The 15121-nt window shown below is 41.7% G+C and overlaps 1 protein-coding gene across 3 annotated transcripts in view; it reads right to left on the bottom strand.

Annotated features, from left to right (window-relative positions):
• The window catches only part of DAAM2 (dishevelled associated activator of morphogenesis 2), a 211666-nt gene that overhangs the window by 101801 nt on the left and 94744 nt on the right, over window positions 1-15121 (bottom strand). For all 3 annotated transcript variants that reach the window (XM_065630842.1, XM_065630840.1, XM_065630843.1), the window contains one exon: window positions 771-860. In XM_065630842.1, the coding sequence (XP_065486914.1) occupies window positions 771-860 (90 nt within the window). The remainder of the gene's footprint in view (window positions 1-770; window positions 861-15121) is intronic.

Raw genomic sequence — 15121 nt, 5'->3', positions numbered from 1 at the left:
CCCTCATAGCATGACTTGCACATTTGGGAAATAAAACTAATGAACTCGCCACACCTTTTCCCCCTAACATTCATTGTTAACGAATACATGCAACTGGGGATATCATTGTTTCTGTCTGTCTGTTTCCTTCCTAGAGCAGAAAAGCTTTTCCACCACGCCACTCCTGCAGGAATTCCTCTTTTACAAGTTTCACAACAGTGATAACTCTTGTTAATTCACTTGGCTACCATTCTGGCAGTGACAAAATACCCAGTGTGATATATCGGCCTGTAATTTACTGCCTCTCTCACCAGTTTGTCAGAAATTTGAAGCCCTTGAATACACAGAAATTGACAGAAGCAGGTCTTCTTTACTTTCCAGTGTAATACAGAACATTTCCTACAAGCTCTGGAAGACTTTGAACTACCAGATATTAAGATATCATTATTATTATGCATTTTACAGATATCTAAAGAAATCCTGAAAGATTTCAGTAAAACATTTTCTATTCTAAGCTCTTCTTCCAGCTCAAAGAAAACAAAAAAAAGTTTCGAAATGGGACAATGTATGGTTTTAACCTGCTAACATTCTCTTCAGAAATCACACATGCATACGGTACTTATAAGAAAGTTGTGCCATATTCATGCTGACAACAATCCTTACATCACTTAATCGTATCCTTGAGTAAACAGTAGATAAACATGTAGTTCAAATCTAGATGTAAATCAGTAATCATATACATGCACACAGAATTTATTGGTGAACTACTTCAACCAGGACAACAGTAGTACCTTCTTTTTGCTGCAGTAAATCTGCCATTTCTTCTCTGGAGGGAGTGCAAACATAGCCTCTCTGTTCTTGTCTGTGAGATCCAATTCATCCTGGAGATTGTGAAAAAGAAAAACAGAAAAATAAACAGTCAACAGTTGCATTGGTAACTTCTAGTAGGTTGAGAGGAATCTGCACTAGGTATGTTGACTAGCCTTCAATCAAAAGGCAGAGAACTTTGTGGCTCCCAAAGACTCCAAAGATTATTGGTTTCATATTTTTTACCTTGCTACTACAAGTTCTTCCTGACAGAGCAGAATCTATGAAGAGGGACAACTCCCATGTCAAACTTCTTTTACTAACGATTAGCCAAGGCTGAGAAAGATCACATGAAAAGTATGAAATGAAAAATTTAAAGCACTGGCTTACATGACACAGACATTATGTTAGACTTTTAGAGAAAGGCTAAAAATTCAATACGCCTTTTTCCTGGCCTGCAGTACCAGCTTGGTCTTCCACAGTAGGAGAAGACTGAAATCACTGTATCTTTCAAACAAAGGTCACAAGACAGTTGTCTAGTGGCAGTAATGCCAACAGCAACTTACAGGTTGAAATGTTTGTCCATGTATTTGTCCTCCGAACCATACCGTCCCCAGCAAAAGACAACCAGTGTTTGAGATGTATAGGACATATCTCCACACACTGTCACATCAGGTTGAACAGACCAGCAAATTCAGTCTCTGTCAAGAAAAGTGAGTTCAGCAGAACACTTCCCTTTAGAGCCCAGTCAAACTTACATTTGTAAAATTAAGGGTAATGCTGTGATCTGGAACTGACTCTCAACTCTTTCACAGGCTCCTTCTGGATACACCACTGAATTCCCAAGCTTTGGTTTCTCTTCTATAAAAGGTAGATAACAACAGACTCTCTTCCTATACAATATGTCTCTAAAATCAAAGCAGAAACTGCTACTTGCTCAGTGTTTATTCATCACTGACCAGAACAAGGCTCCAATCACAGGTGCCAGTTTCAGGTGCTAACGGGAATTAAACAAATAAGAACAATCTTCACAGCAAGCAGCCTGCATGAGCAGGGACAGATAAAGATGCCTAAACGAGAGTTTCAGCAATATAAAGACAAGCTTCCAATAATGTTTCAATAAATCAATTTTGACAGAGTTTTCTTTTTCTTATATATTTGAAAGTGTTTGGAGAAGGAAGTGTCCAGGAGTCCAATATCAAGATGACATTGCAGCACTAAGAATGCTGCACACGCAGATTCTGGCACCCACACTAACCTAGCCCAAGCAGAGACAATACCTCTTTAACTCAGCCCAACAATGGCTCATTTGGAAAGTGTTCAGGGCTGGGAAACTTGTGAAAACAGTGAGCTAAATTGCACACTGAGCCTGGTAGCGGCTGCTGACAGATTTAAAAGCCCATAGAGATTTTGACTGCAAAAAGGTACAAAAGAAATGCAAAGAGTAACAAGGTGAGGTCAGTGCTAAGCAGCCCAAGGTAGAAGAAGCTGGAGGGTTTTCTTAAACAAGGAAAGGTTTAAAGGCAGAAAAAAACCCCCAAAATTTTAGCTGTGCAAAAAGAGCGCAAACCATGTGGAAATGTTTAGGGTGAGTTTTCAAGCAAGGGGGCAGCCAAGCGAGGGAAGGAGTTTTATCCTTGCTACACACAATTGGAAAGCTCAGACCAGGATCACATTCCTGGGGAGAGAGGGAGAGGGAATCTACACGTAAGGTCTTAAGACAAGCGAAGGAATGCTATTGGAGGTCAAGCATGTGGGAGGGAAAGGAGGGGCAGACAGGGAATCAGAAATGTCAGGTTTGGAAGAACCACCAAAGAGGCCAGAATACACATGTGAAATGAGCTGCCTGGGCTCATCTAAATTATTAGAAAAATTATTATTGCTTTATTGAACTGCTTAATGATCTTAGCCCACTCCTTCCCCTCCCCCCTCCCACTTTCTTTCTTTTAATAAATAGCAACTAACTTGGTTTTCCAAACTATACTGCTCTTTCTGGAGTCTGGTTGCAGATCAGACAAGCAGCAAAAGCTCTTCCCAGAAACTGTGCCCAAAACTGAATGATGATCTCAACCAGTTCAAGACAATCATTTCATCAAAAGAATGCTCCTATTGACTAAAACCACCCAGAGGGCAGGATGCTGACACTTAGCAGCTTCTAGACACTGCCCTGGACACTGGCAGCATCAGGGACATAAAGAGCACTCTGCCTTCAATGGGGTCATAGGAATATGCAACCTTCAGTCACATAATTTTGCAGCCTGGTACCATGACATTCTTTTCAGGACAGAAGCCTAGAAAGGTAGTTTGAAAAGATGGAAGATCCAGTGGGGACAAAGCACATCCATACCCTGCTTTATTGTGACTCAGAAGGTTAGATGAAGCCAGAAGAATGTTACAAGTCATTACATAAGCTCAGGTAACATAGCAACAAGGAAACTGCTTCAGGGTTCCAGGCACAATGTGATCACCAGAGGCAGACCCAAACATACCTGACTGGAAAATAGCAGATGAAGGATGGATTACCCTTCCTTTTTAAACAGCTAGTGTTTGCCTTTGTTCAAAGACAAAATGCTAGGTTCTAACCCCCAGGTCATATGGGCAGGTAACAGGCATGAATATTCAGTAGGGAAACAGACATCTTCTCCAGAATACAAAGCAGCAGTTGAGCCCTTCAACAGCCTTTCCTGAAGTTAGACTTCCGTAAGTGTGCTACTTCACTGGGAGGAAGAAAGGAGAGGGAGGAACTGAAGAGGCCTACATGCCCCCCTCTATCTATACCATTGATCACATGCCCCCCTATAAAGAACCAAGAAATCCCTGTAAAATACAAAAGGCATGAATGTTCTTCTGGAATCCTCCAAACCATCTTACCTCTCCCATCCTCATCCCCTTTCTAGAGAAGAGCATCAGAAGTCCACCATGACTACACAAGAAACCCCTGGATCTAGCTAAGAAAGAGGATGCCCAGGTGGCCAAAAAGGCCAACAGCATCCTGGCTTGTATCAAGAATAGTGTGGCCAACAGGGCTAGAGAAGTGATTGTGCCCCTGTACTCAGCACTGGTGAGGCCACACCTTGAATACCGTGTTCATGACAAGACAGACATTTTGGTACTGGAGAGAGTTCAGAGAAGGGCAATGAAGTTGGTGAAGGGTCTGGAGCACAAGTCTTAAGAGGAGTGGTTGAGGGAGCTGGGGCTGTTTAGCCTGGAGAAAAGGAGGCTGAGGGGAGACCTTCTTGGTGTCTACAACTACCTGAAAGGAGGTTGTAGCATGGAGGGTGTTGGTCTCTTCTCCCAAGTAGCAAGTGATAGGACAAGAGGAAATGGCCTCAGGTTGCATCAGGGAAGGTTCAGATTGGACATTTGGGAAAAATTCTTCACAGAGAGGGTTGTGAAGCAGTGAAACAGGCTGCCCAGGGAAGTGCTGGAGTCATCATCCCTGGTGGTGTTTAAAAGGCGTTTGGATGAGGTTCTTAGGGACATGGTTTAGTGCTAGACTTAGGTTACAGTTGGACTGGATGATCTTGAGGGTCTTTTCCAATGGAAATGATTCTGTGACTCCATGATCCTGGATCAGGCAGACCTTTTTCCTACACTGACCAGGGATCCTAACAGAAGGCACATATGGAAACTTGCTGCCTTGGAGTGAAGCAGGAGGAACAACAGAAAAAACAAATTTCAGAAGGCTAATCTGGCCCAGGAATAGGTCATTCTGACCCAATGACAAACACAGATCTGTCAGTGCATAGAACTTCAGACCCTAGAGTCTCAGTGACAGCAAGCGGCTATTGAAGGAGAAAGGACTTGCAAAGGTTGGCAGGAACAGGGAAGAACTACAAACCCTGAATGCAGTCATCAAGACTGGGGTTGCAGCCAGGCTAAAGAAGCCGATGTGACCAAATGCCCAGGGAGCAAATGTGAAGGGCAAGAAAAGTGTCGGTCAGAACAAAAGGGGGGAAACACCCTCCTCCATCACCTGTGCCAGTTTCCCAACAGCAATGTAGTAACTTCTATGCCTTGGGTGGGTGGCTTGATTCCAGCGACTTATGCCAGCATGACCCTGCACGATGGAACTCTGCCTCCTGGCTCCTAAAAATAGTTGAAATTGCAAGTGTTCTCATGAAACACAGATTAAAAAGACATTTGCCAGGCTGGCCTAAGGGAGATATAAGGCATATTAACTGGAGGTACTTTACATTTCTCTCCTTTATTTATTTTTTTTTTTCTTTCTAAAAGACAGATATATTCAGTTCACTTTCATGTGGCCTTTATTTATTTATTTGTTTATTTTATTTTTTTACTTACAGAGATTGAATTTCAATGATAAAACATCTACAGTTTACTGGAGCTGGATTGGAGGTTCAAATATTTCCAGTCCAGTTCTCAGGCCAAAAGGGAAGATGGCCTTCATTCAAAATGGCTACAACCCAAGGAAATAAAAGACAGACAGACAGAAAGGGAACATGAAGGAAGAATGGGTAGGAAACATAAACCCAGTATTTTGTGGGCTTTAAAACCACATTATGTGCCTTATTTTGGGGAACATTCATCAAAGTGTGAAAGCTGGATTTGATGTTGAGTAGCCATCAGCTCAATAATGATATCACTCAAAGGCCCATAAGAGCTGAATAGAAAAGCAATTCTCACCTAGACTAGGCAGCACTTTTCTTAGTGACGCGAAATGAAATTAATATAGAGAAAAAGTAATATTTTGAGAATGTAGAAAAGCAGCTCACTTGGAGAGAGAGAGCCACTAAAGGAGAACTTTTAACACCTTTCAACATGCCTGCCCTTCTAAAGAACCTTTAATGCCTACCACTGTCTCTGTACTGAAATGTGTATTGCATCTCCACCATCCAGTCATCTGTGGAAAGGTGGGACAGTCACAGGATAACTGCTCCTTCAGTAGTCTACTTCGCTTGGCCTCACAAGAACACTTAGACAGTCCACAGGAATTTTGGAATTTAAATGGGGAAAACTGGAATAGTTTAAAAGGCAAACTTAGGAAGGTACTCAAAGACACAATGAGACTTCTCATTTTCAACATATCAATGCTGAAGCCACAGCAGGGGTAGGATGGTAACCTCAAGACTATATGTACACAGAGTATCAAGGCTTTAGGGCTCCAGCACCTCTTGGCTTCAAGTCAGAATGCTGGAGACCAAGGCCCCCAAACTTAGTTCTCTAGGGCTATCTGGACACTGATGGGAGATTTCCTCTGCTCTGGCTTCTTATTCAACTTGTCCCAGTTCCACTGGCTGCCAGACTTCCTGGTCACCAGGAAGCTTCACACTGACTTAAGGTCAGACAGCTGCTTCATTTTGTAAAAGACAAAATATAACAACCCAAACCAACCATCCAGCTGTCAGAGCCTGGTGAGGTTAGTTTTCCAGGTGTGATGGTGGTGGGGTTTTTTTGTGGGGGTTTTTTGTTTGTTTGTTGTTGTTGTTGTTTTTGTTTGTTAGAGTTTGTTTATTTTTTGTGGGATTGTTTTGTCTTCATAGAAATTAAATGAATTGTGCATAGTATTTCAAACATGATGAAGTACAGAATCCTGACATATGTTTTGTTTAATTAATATGGGCATAATACATTTTACCAGGAGAGAGAGGATATTTTGCTTATTTTCTTATGTTTAGTTGGATATCTGTCTTGTTTCATCAATTTCTTATAATTTCAGTGACAGATAGTTGAGTTACACTTAATTTTTCTCTGTAGGTCACAGTGCTCTTGAAAGCACATCCTTTCTAAGAGCATCCATCCCAGGCCTGTATTTCACATTTAACAGCTTTTTTCATTATGTTAATGACATCTAAAAGCATATTCTCATTTAACTGTTTATTTCTGCTTACAAACATATTCAGGCAAATTATTAAAGAATGATTAAAGAATAAAATACTTTTAAGATCCCCAGAGGGAACAGCTTTGGCATGAAATAAATCTTTATTTTACACCACACAATCCAACATTAAGATACAATACATTGGCAAATACGCTTCTTCACTCCTGGGGTTCAGAGATGCCTATTTTGACTGCCTGGTTACACCTCTATTACACTCTATGGTTCTTTAGGAGCAGATCGGTATTCAAGCAAAAGGACAACCAGGTCTTGGCATCAACAGGTACCATGGGAATCGAATCTTCAGATGGCATAAACTGACAAAGCTCCCTAGAAATGTTAAAGTTTATTCTCCCTTGTTCAATTCAAAATGGAAATTTAAGAACTCCCAGAACAGACGAGACTGGCAGTTATTTGACCTGTGACCAGGACCAAGAGTTTCAGAGGTCTGTTCAAAAGCCGTGCAAGTATACAGCTATAGGGGTAAACTCTGTAGATGGTCAAACACTTCCCAACTCTCTCAAAAAACTGGCTGATTCTGTGATGCAGGTGTGTTAATGTCCCTTTCAAGATTGTAATAGCATTGGTATTTGCAAATAGTTTTTTTGTGCAGCCATGAAGTTTTCCTTTTGTTCAGTCACACCAGAATTATCCTTAATGGTTCTTTGTGAGTCATCCAATCGTGAACGAAACTAAGTAGGAATTATATGAGGATGCCTTTACACATTCTATAAAACCTCCGTTATTTGAAGACTTTTTATTTGAATAACTTGCTTGCATACTCACCTCAAAAATTTAGGTTCCAGGGGTACATTCATTTCCACATTATAACCTTGCACTGTATGAATTTTAGTTAAATGCACTGCTCTTATCTTGATTCCTGTTCACATCCCCATGCCTTCTTTTTTTCCTTTCTCTTACATACACCTACTTTTTTTCCCTTCTCTGATCTTCTCATTCCCCTTGACCCTTTTTTTCCTCTCATGCACAAATGCACTCCCCTTATCCACCTCATTAATCATTCTCTCTTGGTCTCTTAGCAGCATCAAACCCACCCAAGTTACAAAATGAAGTATAATACACTGTTGCCAGTATAATGAATTCTCTGTACAGGATGATACCTTTTGCCTCAGGTTCCCCAAGATCATTCATGCCGCTGTCTGTCACCATGTCCTCAAAAGGGCCACATTCCAGTTCCACTTATGCTCCCAAGTGGCATAGCACAGCTGACAACCTTATGCCCTGGATGAATTTATTTAAATCTTGTATGAAGTAAACAGTAGTTATGACACACCATGGGATCACATCCAGTATCCACTGGCAGGCCCCAGACAGGGTTCATGTTCAATCACTTTGAGGGAATAATTGATGGTGGGTTGATCAATGTTGAAGTACAGCTCAAGCTGACATAAGATGAATGGCACTGACATGTCTGGGACTGCAGAGGAAGGGGAAGCAGTGGAAAGAGATCAGGGAGGAGGTTGTCAGCATCACACTACAAGCCTTTGCAATAGAGAATCCAATTTAGCATAACTATTAAAGCTTTAACAAGTGAATTGAGTAGGAGCACGTTGCTAACATGTGACTTATATTGCCTGAAAGCTACACTTTTACATTAACAGTCCCAGGAAGCTTTATTTTTCAGTTCAAGCTGCCTATGCCAGGTTTTGTTGGTAAATAACAAACAGGTTAGTCTGGTGGCTCACTTTTGAGCTACACCTCTGCCCACCAGGGAGGGAGGTCAGGGAGGACCAGAGACACACTTATCACAGGTCCAGAGGCAGCTGTTCAAAAAGCTGCTTCAGAGGTAACTGCAGTGAGTGAATAATAAATAATAATAATAAATCATCAGTCTTCTTCAGATCTCAGTCTCTTTGCAAAGAGCTTACGAATCCTTCAAGTAGAAGAGATAAATCTTCCCTATTTAATCACTGTGTCCACCTCCAGGGGACAGTATAGGATTGTTCCCCTACAGTTTTCCTTCCATTGCTTTGTTCAGTCCAGCTCACCAGGCTGACATGTAAGAGGCAGCCTGCTGGAAGACTGCACATTTCCAATATGAGGAGGTCGATAAGGCATTCTGAAAGACTGCCTGAACTGTCAGCAAACTAGGTTCATTAGACTGCACAAACTGCCTACATTCATGTAAAAACTGAAGGAATAAGCAGTGCAAAAGAAGTACCACTCAGCAAAGCTCCTTAAAAAAAGAGAAACATTTCACAGGCTTTACCTAATATTCAACTGCAAACAAAGGACTGTGATTGAGGCAGGCATTGAGAAGAGTGAAACAGAGCCTCCTTCTCTAGAAAGCAACTATTTCCCATCCCTGCCTTCTCAGGGCTGTGCCTGGCACAACTGCTAGTCTGTACCCACAACAGAATATCATGGCAGATGCTCTTTCAACAGGCAGCAGCGCTACCACTGACACAGCTAATACATCCGCAGGTGCAGCACATTAGTTAAAAGTTCCCACTTGGGCACCTGATATATATCCCAAGCCCACTGATAACACTTGAAGAAAAAGCAAAACAACCCCTCAAACTCTTCCACCTCATCCTAACCCTTGGAACGACAAGCAGTCTTTGTAAAGCACGCAGAAACAACACACCAGATGAGGCTGGAGAGTAATATTTTGATCAGTTTCCCAGTTTATAAGAATTAGGTGGGTCACTGCGAAACATCATTGGGTTACCATGCATTTGCATGCATATAGCATGCGTATGTGCAGATATGGAGGGCACTCACACCTTACATACACAAGAACTATATACATAATACATCACATAAAACATTGTAGATGTGGGCAGATGTTATCATTAAATTTGTGTGTAGTGAAACCACTGTGCACACATGAGCTAATCATATCACTTGCTGGCATAGGAAGCAATGTTTACATTTCAGCTACTGCCACAGATCTGACTGTAAAGCAGGAAAAACAGACAAAGAAAAGGTTGTGATTCCCATTCTACTTCTTTTTCCTTCTTGCTTTTTGAAAAAGTTGCAGCTTTAAAACCCCTTCAGTACTAGGAGCCCAAATCTCTTGACTCTCAGTCACAGCAGTCCAAGACAGAAAGCACCTGATGTTTACGTACTGGAAGGTGTGTTTCTCTTCTACCCTGCCAACACAGAAGTTACTCATTCTTAAGGCTCAGCAAACAGAGTAAGCCTTTCATCCATCAAGGTCACTGCTCTTTGGCTGAGACATTTATCTCGCAGAAAGTGAGTTAACATTCCCTCCCCTCACCCCCAAACACACCCCCCACTATACTGCTTCCTTTTTTCTTCCTTAATCATTAGTTAATTGCTTCCTGGAGAAGAACTAAATCCTGTCTCTCTCCTACTCCTCAAAGATCTCTGTGACTTGACAGCACACAAGTACATAGAATCAGCAAGGCCTATTGTGGTAGTGCCCTTTCACAGGCCACTAGCAGCAGCATCTGCTGTTCATTTTATGCCCTTCACAGGCCAGCTGTGCATTAGACAACAATCTACTGGGCCAAATAAAAAGAGAAAGGATGAGGAAAAGCAGTACCTATCTATGGAAAAATACACACAGATGTTCAAAGAGAGAGAGAGATCGAGACCTAGATACACATTCTCATATGTAGGGCTACAATACTGGTAGAGCAAGAGGGATGTTACATGCATATGGGTGGGCATATGATGACAATAATGCAAACAGATGACTATCATCACTGCTTTTCCTGTATAAAGTGGGCTGCATGTCCCTATCAGTGAATTGGAATGAGCCCAATGAGAGGAATGGGGATGAAAACTGAATAGTCAGGCTCATGTCTAATCTAAATCCCTGCTGCTGCAATTTAAGCCTATTACTTCCGGCCCTGTCAACCACAGACATGGTGAGCAGATTTTTTTCCTTCCTCTTGATAACAGTTTTCAAGGCTATTAAAGCCTGTCGTAATGTCCCTCTTCAGTCATCTTTCTTGAGGCTAAACAAGCCCAGGTCTTTCAGTCTTAGAGGTCATATCCTCTGGACCTCTCATTCCTCTTCTAATTGACCTCCAGGCTCTCCCCAGTCAAGGTACATCTTTCTCGAAGTGCACTGTTCAAAAATGAGGACATTATTTCAGCTGAGACCCTACCAATGCTGATTGTAAAGATTACTTCATGCATCTTCCAGACTGCATTCCTGGTTACATATTCCGTGACAACTTCTTTTTAAATTGAAAAAAACCCCAAAATCTGCATGACTTATGTTCGCGCATGCTTCACTATAATCCCATGTTTCTTCTCTGAAGAAGTGTACCTGCCTCTTTGCTTCCCATTCTGAATTACCAGACTTGCTCCTAAAAGGAGCATGTTTTAACTGTCCCCATTGAATCCCATCATTTTTCACACAATTTCTCCATCTTCTTTTAAGCTTATCTTTTATCATATTCAGTGCTTACAGTGTAGTAACAAAGTTAATAGGTATGCTCTCTGTTCCACTATCCAGTCAACTAAATGGAAACACCTAATAAGACTGAAGCCATTAAACCTCTGCTGGATACATCTTTTCACTGTGACAATTTTCAAGTCTTCTCAGGCAAGTACCACATTTACGTCCACTCTCTGATTATACACAGCACATCAGATACCTCTCTTAAACAAAGCTTCTATTATTACAATATATAATACTAAATAACAATAAAATCTGCGCATTTCCCACCACTCATTTCCTTTCCTTCTCCTCCCCTCTTTTCCCCCTCCCTTTCCCCTCCCTATGCCAGGGTTTGTTTTTCATGCCAAGGTCCTTTAGATGAGACCCTGTATGGGAAGGTAGGCCTGGGAAAGGTTATTAGGAAACTGCCGTCTAAACTGCTACCTTTCCTGCTTCCCCACCCTCTCCCTCCCTACAAAGCCTCCTCTGTTCTGTTTTAATACTAATGAGTTCAGAGGAGGTTCCTAGGCTGGAGCAATTCTCAGCTTGGACTGTGCCAAAGCACACAGGCACACACCTCTCTGATTGCTTCCTGCCCAAACACAGTCCTGCTGGCTCAACCCTCAAAACCTGGGCTGGGAATTGCTGCTGCAGCCCTGTGCCAAAGGCAGGTTGAATTGCCAGGGGTGTTGGTGCTACCTACTCCTTTCCTCCCAGCTTATCCTCTTGCATGCATCCTATTTGCCATATGCCCCTATGGAGGAAAACAAGAGTAAGTCAGAGCTTGGCTGACCTTTAAATCTCTGATAAAATATTCCATAAAAGGGCAGGAGGAACTGAGAGGTCAGTTCAGAATTTAATGAGCAAAGTTAACTTCTTAGTGAGCTCTGGTTGTGCAGCTCAGACACATATGTTCAAACTTATATGTAGGGTAAACTCGAAGGAACTCAAATAAATCATCTTTTCTGGCATGAGTTCAGGTTTACACAGGTAGAAGTGAAACCAGAAGCTGGCTTTATTTTTTTCTCTTGCTCTCTATATTATTACTCCAGACTTCGAAGTGCAAACCAGAGATCAGAATGTCTCTAACTCCATTAAACTGAAGGGACTTACTCTGAGTTTACACCAGTGCAAAATATTAATCACATCAGTTGTTTTAAACTGTAACAGAGACTAAACCTCTCTGCTAAGCAGCCTATAACACAGGCTTATTCTACAGTCTACAGCACAGATTTTAGACACAGAATAGACTGAACAGTCTATTGGTCTCCTTTTCACTACTTGTTGACTTCAATATATGGAGATGAGCTGTAATTACTACTAATCGGTCCAGACCAGCTAGAAGAACACCCACATGTGAGGCTTCTGTCATCTCCTCTGGGGTGAGGTGGAGGGCAATTCCACAATACTCTTCACTCACATAAACCAACTATTTCCATAGTCAAACACTTAATTGAAGGCAGGACAGTATATTTGGTTATTCAGTCACACCCTATCCTGTCTCATTGCTCAAGTATTCTGATAATCAGAACAGCAACTACTGCACTGACATCACTGGTCTTAAGAAAACACCAGTCAAGATGTTTTTCTCTAAATATTTCTAAGAAGGAAATTATCATAAACTTTTACAAAATACAGTAAAAAGGAATAAGAGAAGGATGAGCATTTGCCTTGCAGAACAAGCTTATCTCCTAACAACAAATCATAATTGCATTTACTATCTTGTTAAGCATTTGTAATCCAAAAGTTCTCTCACATCATTAATGTAGAAGCCAACAATTTTACACTGACTGACAAATTCATCCAGCTGTTGCTCTCTATACAAGACGTAATCCTGAAACACAGTCACTAAAGCAATCCCAATGGATTTTCCATGACTCAGGGATCTCCCTGGACACCTTCCAAACTGGGAAACTGCAATCTGTTCTCCCCTTGTGATTTCCTTTGGAGAAGTTATTCTTCAAACCTCCACCACCTAGTAAACCATTGCATAACCTTGTTGTGTACACTGCTAAACTCTTTTCAAAAAGTATTTGTGTTATTATTCTGGGCAGCCTTTCCCTTTTGCATACAGCACTGGGTCCATGTGTGAAAGAGAGTCTGCACAGGAAGGCTGTAGAGCCTTGCATCAGATTCTCCCTAAAAAAAGAACAAGTAGATAAGGCAGGGCAATGATTATGACAGCAGGCAGTAGTAGATATTTCCTCCCAAGATTTTCAAATACAATACATTTTGCCACTGGGAGACTCCTGTACTGCCTACAACCTACGTGTGCTACAGCTTTTCAGAACCTTTTAAGTCTGACTACAATTCTATATTAAAACTGGTTTAAGAAGCATTATTATTCCCTGTTTCACACTAGGGAAACAAACCCACAAATGCGTGAAATAAGTTGTATAACCTTGCAGAGGTACCTAGGAAAAAGACTTAATGTTCTTCAAATGTTTTGCTTACAGACTTTTTCATTTACAGAAAACGAGGTACCTAGCATTGAAAGTTCTTGGTCAGCAGTGTTCCATTGCCAGGTGGAAGGCATCTGCCTGTACTTCCTCCAGACAAAATACGTCAAAGTCAGAGCAGCTGTGGAGGCAGCCCAGTGTGATGAGTGACAGAACAAGCATCTTCTGACACTTGCCTTCCATGTGCTGTGCCCATCCAGTGCAGAAGGGCCACCACTCCTGCACTTAGTGACACCAAAATCTCCCCTTTACGCAGTGTGAAGGAAAGTGCCAGGAAACAACTGAACTGAAAACCTTGTACCCTCAAAAGGTGCTACTCCATCCACCCAGCCTCACCTGGGGCACCTTGTGTTCCCCACTTTGGAATCTTGCAGACCGGGCAAATGACAAAAAGAGGCCACTTCTATCCAATACTGGAAGAGCCATCCCAGATTACCTTAACAAGTCTTCTGAATGAAACAAACTTGAGCACTATTGGAAGACGCAGCCCACTTATAGAAGGTCGCAGAGGCACAACATAATTATAAAACCTTTTCCCTCCACTCTCTTTCAGGCTACAGGATACACTATCTGAGCAATGATTATATCTGATATAAATTGCTACTAGATGAGCAAATACAGAAACTAATTTGAGTCAACATATTTAACAGCTGATTCTTCATTATTGTTATCTACTTCTCCATTCAGTTATCTTGTTTTGTTAACAGTTCCTCCTAAGCCCCAACTACACTCTATCTCCATAGGGCAACTCTTATCCTGCAAAACACTTGCATCCCATCCTCTTTCACAGCCTTTCTTTCTCACTGGAAAATTTCACTGCTTCCCCAGCTTCAGGTGGTTACTTTTACATTGCTATTTTGTTATAAATTTTATAAGGTCTTCTTCTTCACAGGGATCTGGCTCCCCCTTTCTTGCTTAAATCAGGCTAAATGACAAATCATACCTCATACATCATCTCAGATCTGGCCCTTCTTCTATGAGCTGCAGAAGAAACAGACATTTGTCATTCGACCTTCCTTCATCAACGTGCCAGCTCTTTCTCTCCAATGGTACAGCCGAAAGATCATCTTGGCCTAGAATTCGTCCCATGTCAGCTCCATCTTTGCAACTTGCCTTTGTTTTCCCTTCAGCAGCACAGTTACTTCATTTGTTGTGACTTTTTCTTCAATGCTTTGGAAAATATTGTCCCTCTTATCGCAATCTCCCATCCAGTTACAGTCTGACCATCATGCTCTTTGCATAATGTAGTACTTTCCTCTGCTATTTCTCCTAGATGCATCGCCAGGTGGCACCTTCCCATCCCAAATGACCTTTCTGACCTGATTCATAACCTTTCCCCTCAAGCAGACCAAACTGAGGTTCAAATATCCTCTCTAGAAGGTGAGGAATAAGGTCTTAATAGATTTGTAAGTCATCTAACACAGCTCTGAATAACATAAGACATTAATAAAGAGAAGTAAAAAAAGGACAGAAACTGCAGAAGGGGAGGAATTATACTTGGAGAAGCCACTTCAAATTCGTGGGGCAACAGGACATGCCCATACTGCTGCTGCTGGCTCTGTTTCTAGTGGAGAGGGCAGAGTCTGTTACTCTAAGTCAGCAGGCATCAAGTAGGCAAGAACCATATGAGAAAGCTGGTTCAGTTGTAGGATGAAG

Source organism: Caloenas nicobarica, chromosome 3 (assembly GCF_036013445.1).
Source record: "Caloenas nicobarica isolate bCalNic1 chromosome 3, bCalNic1.hap1, whole genome shotgun sequence".
Lineage (NCBI taxonomy): Eukaryota > Metazoa > Chordata > Aves > Columbiformes > Columbidae > Caloenas > Caloenas nicobarica.
Note: the sequence above shows the minus strand (reverse complement) of the source record. Positions and strands in the feature narration are given on the sequence as shown.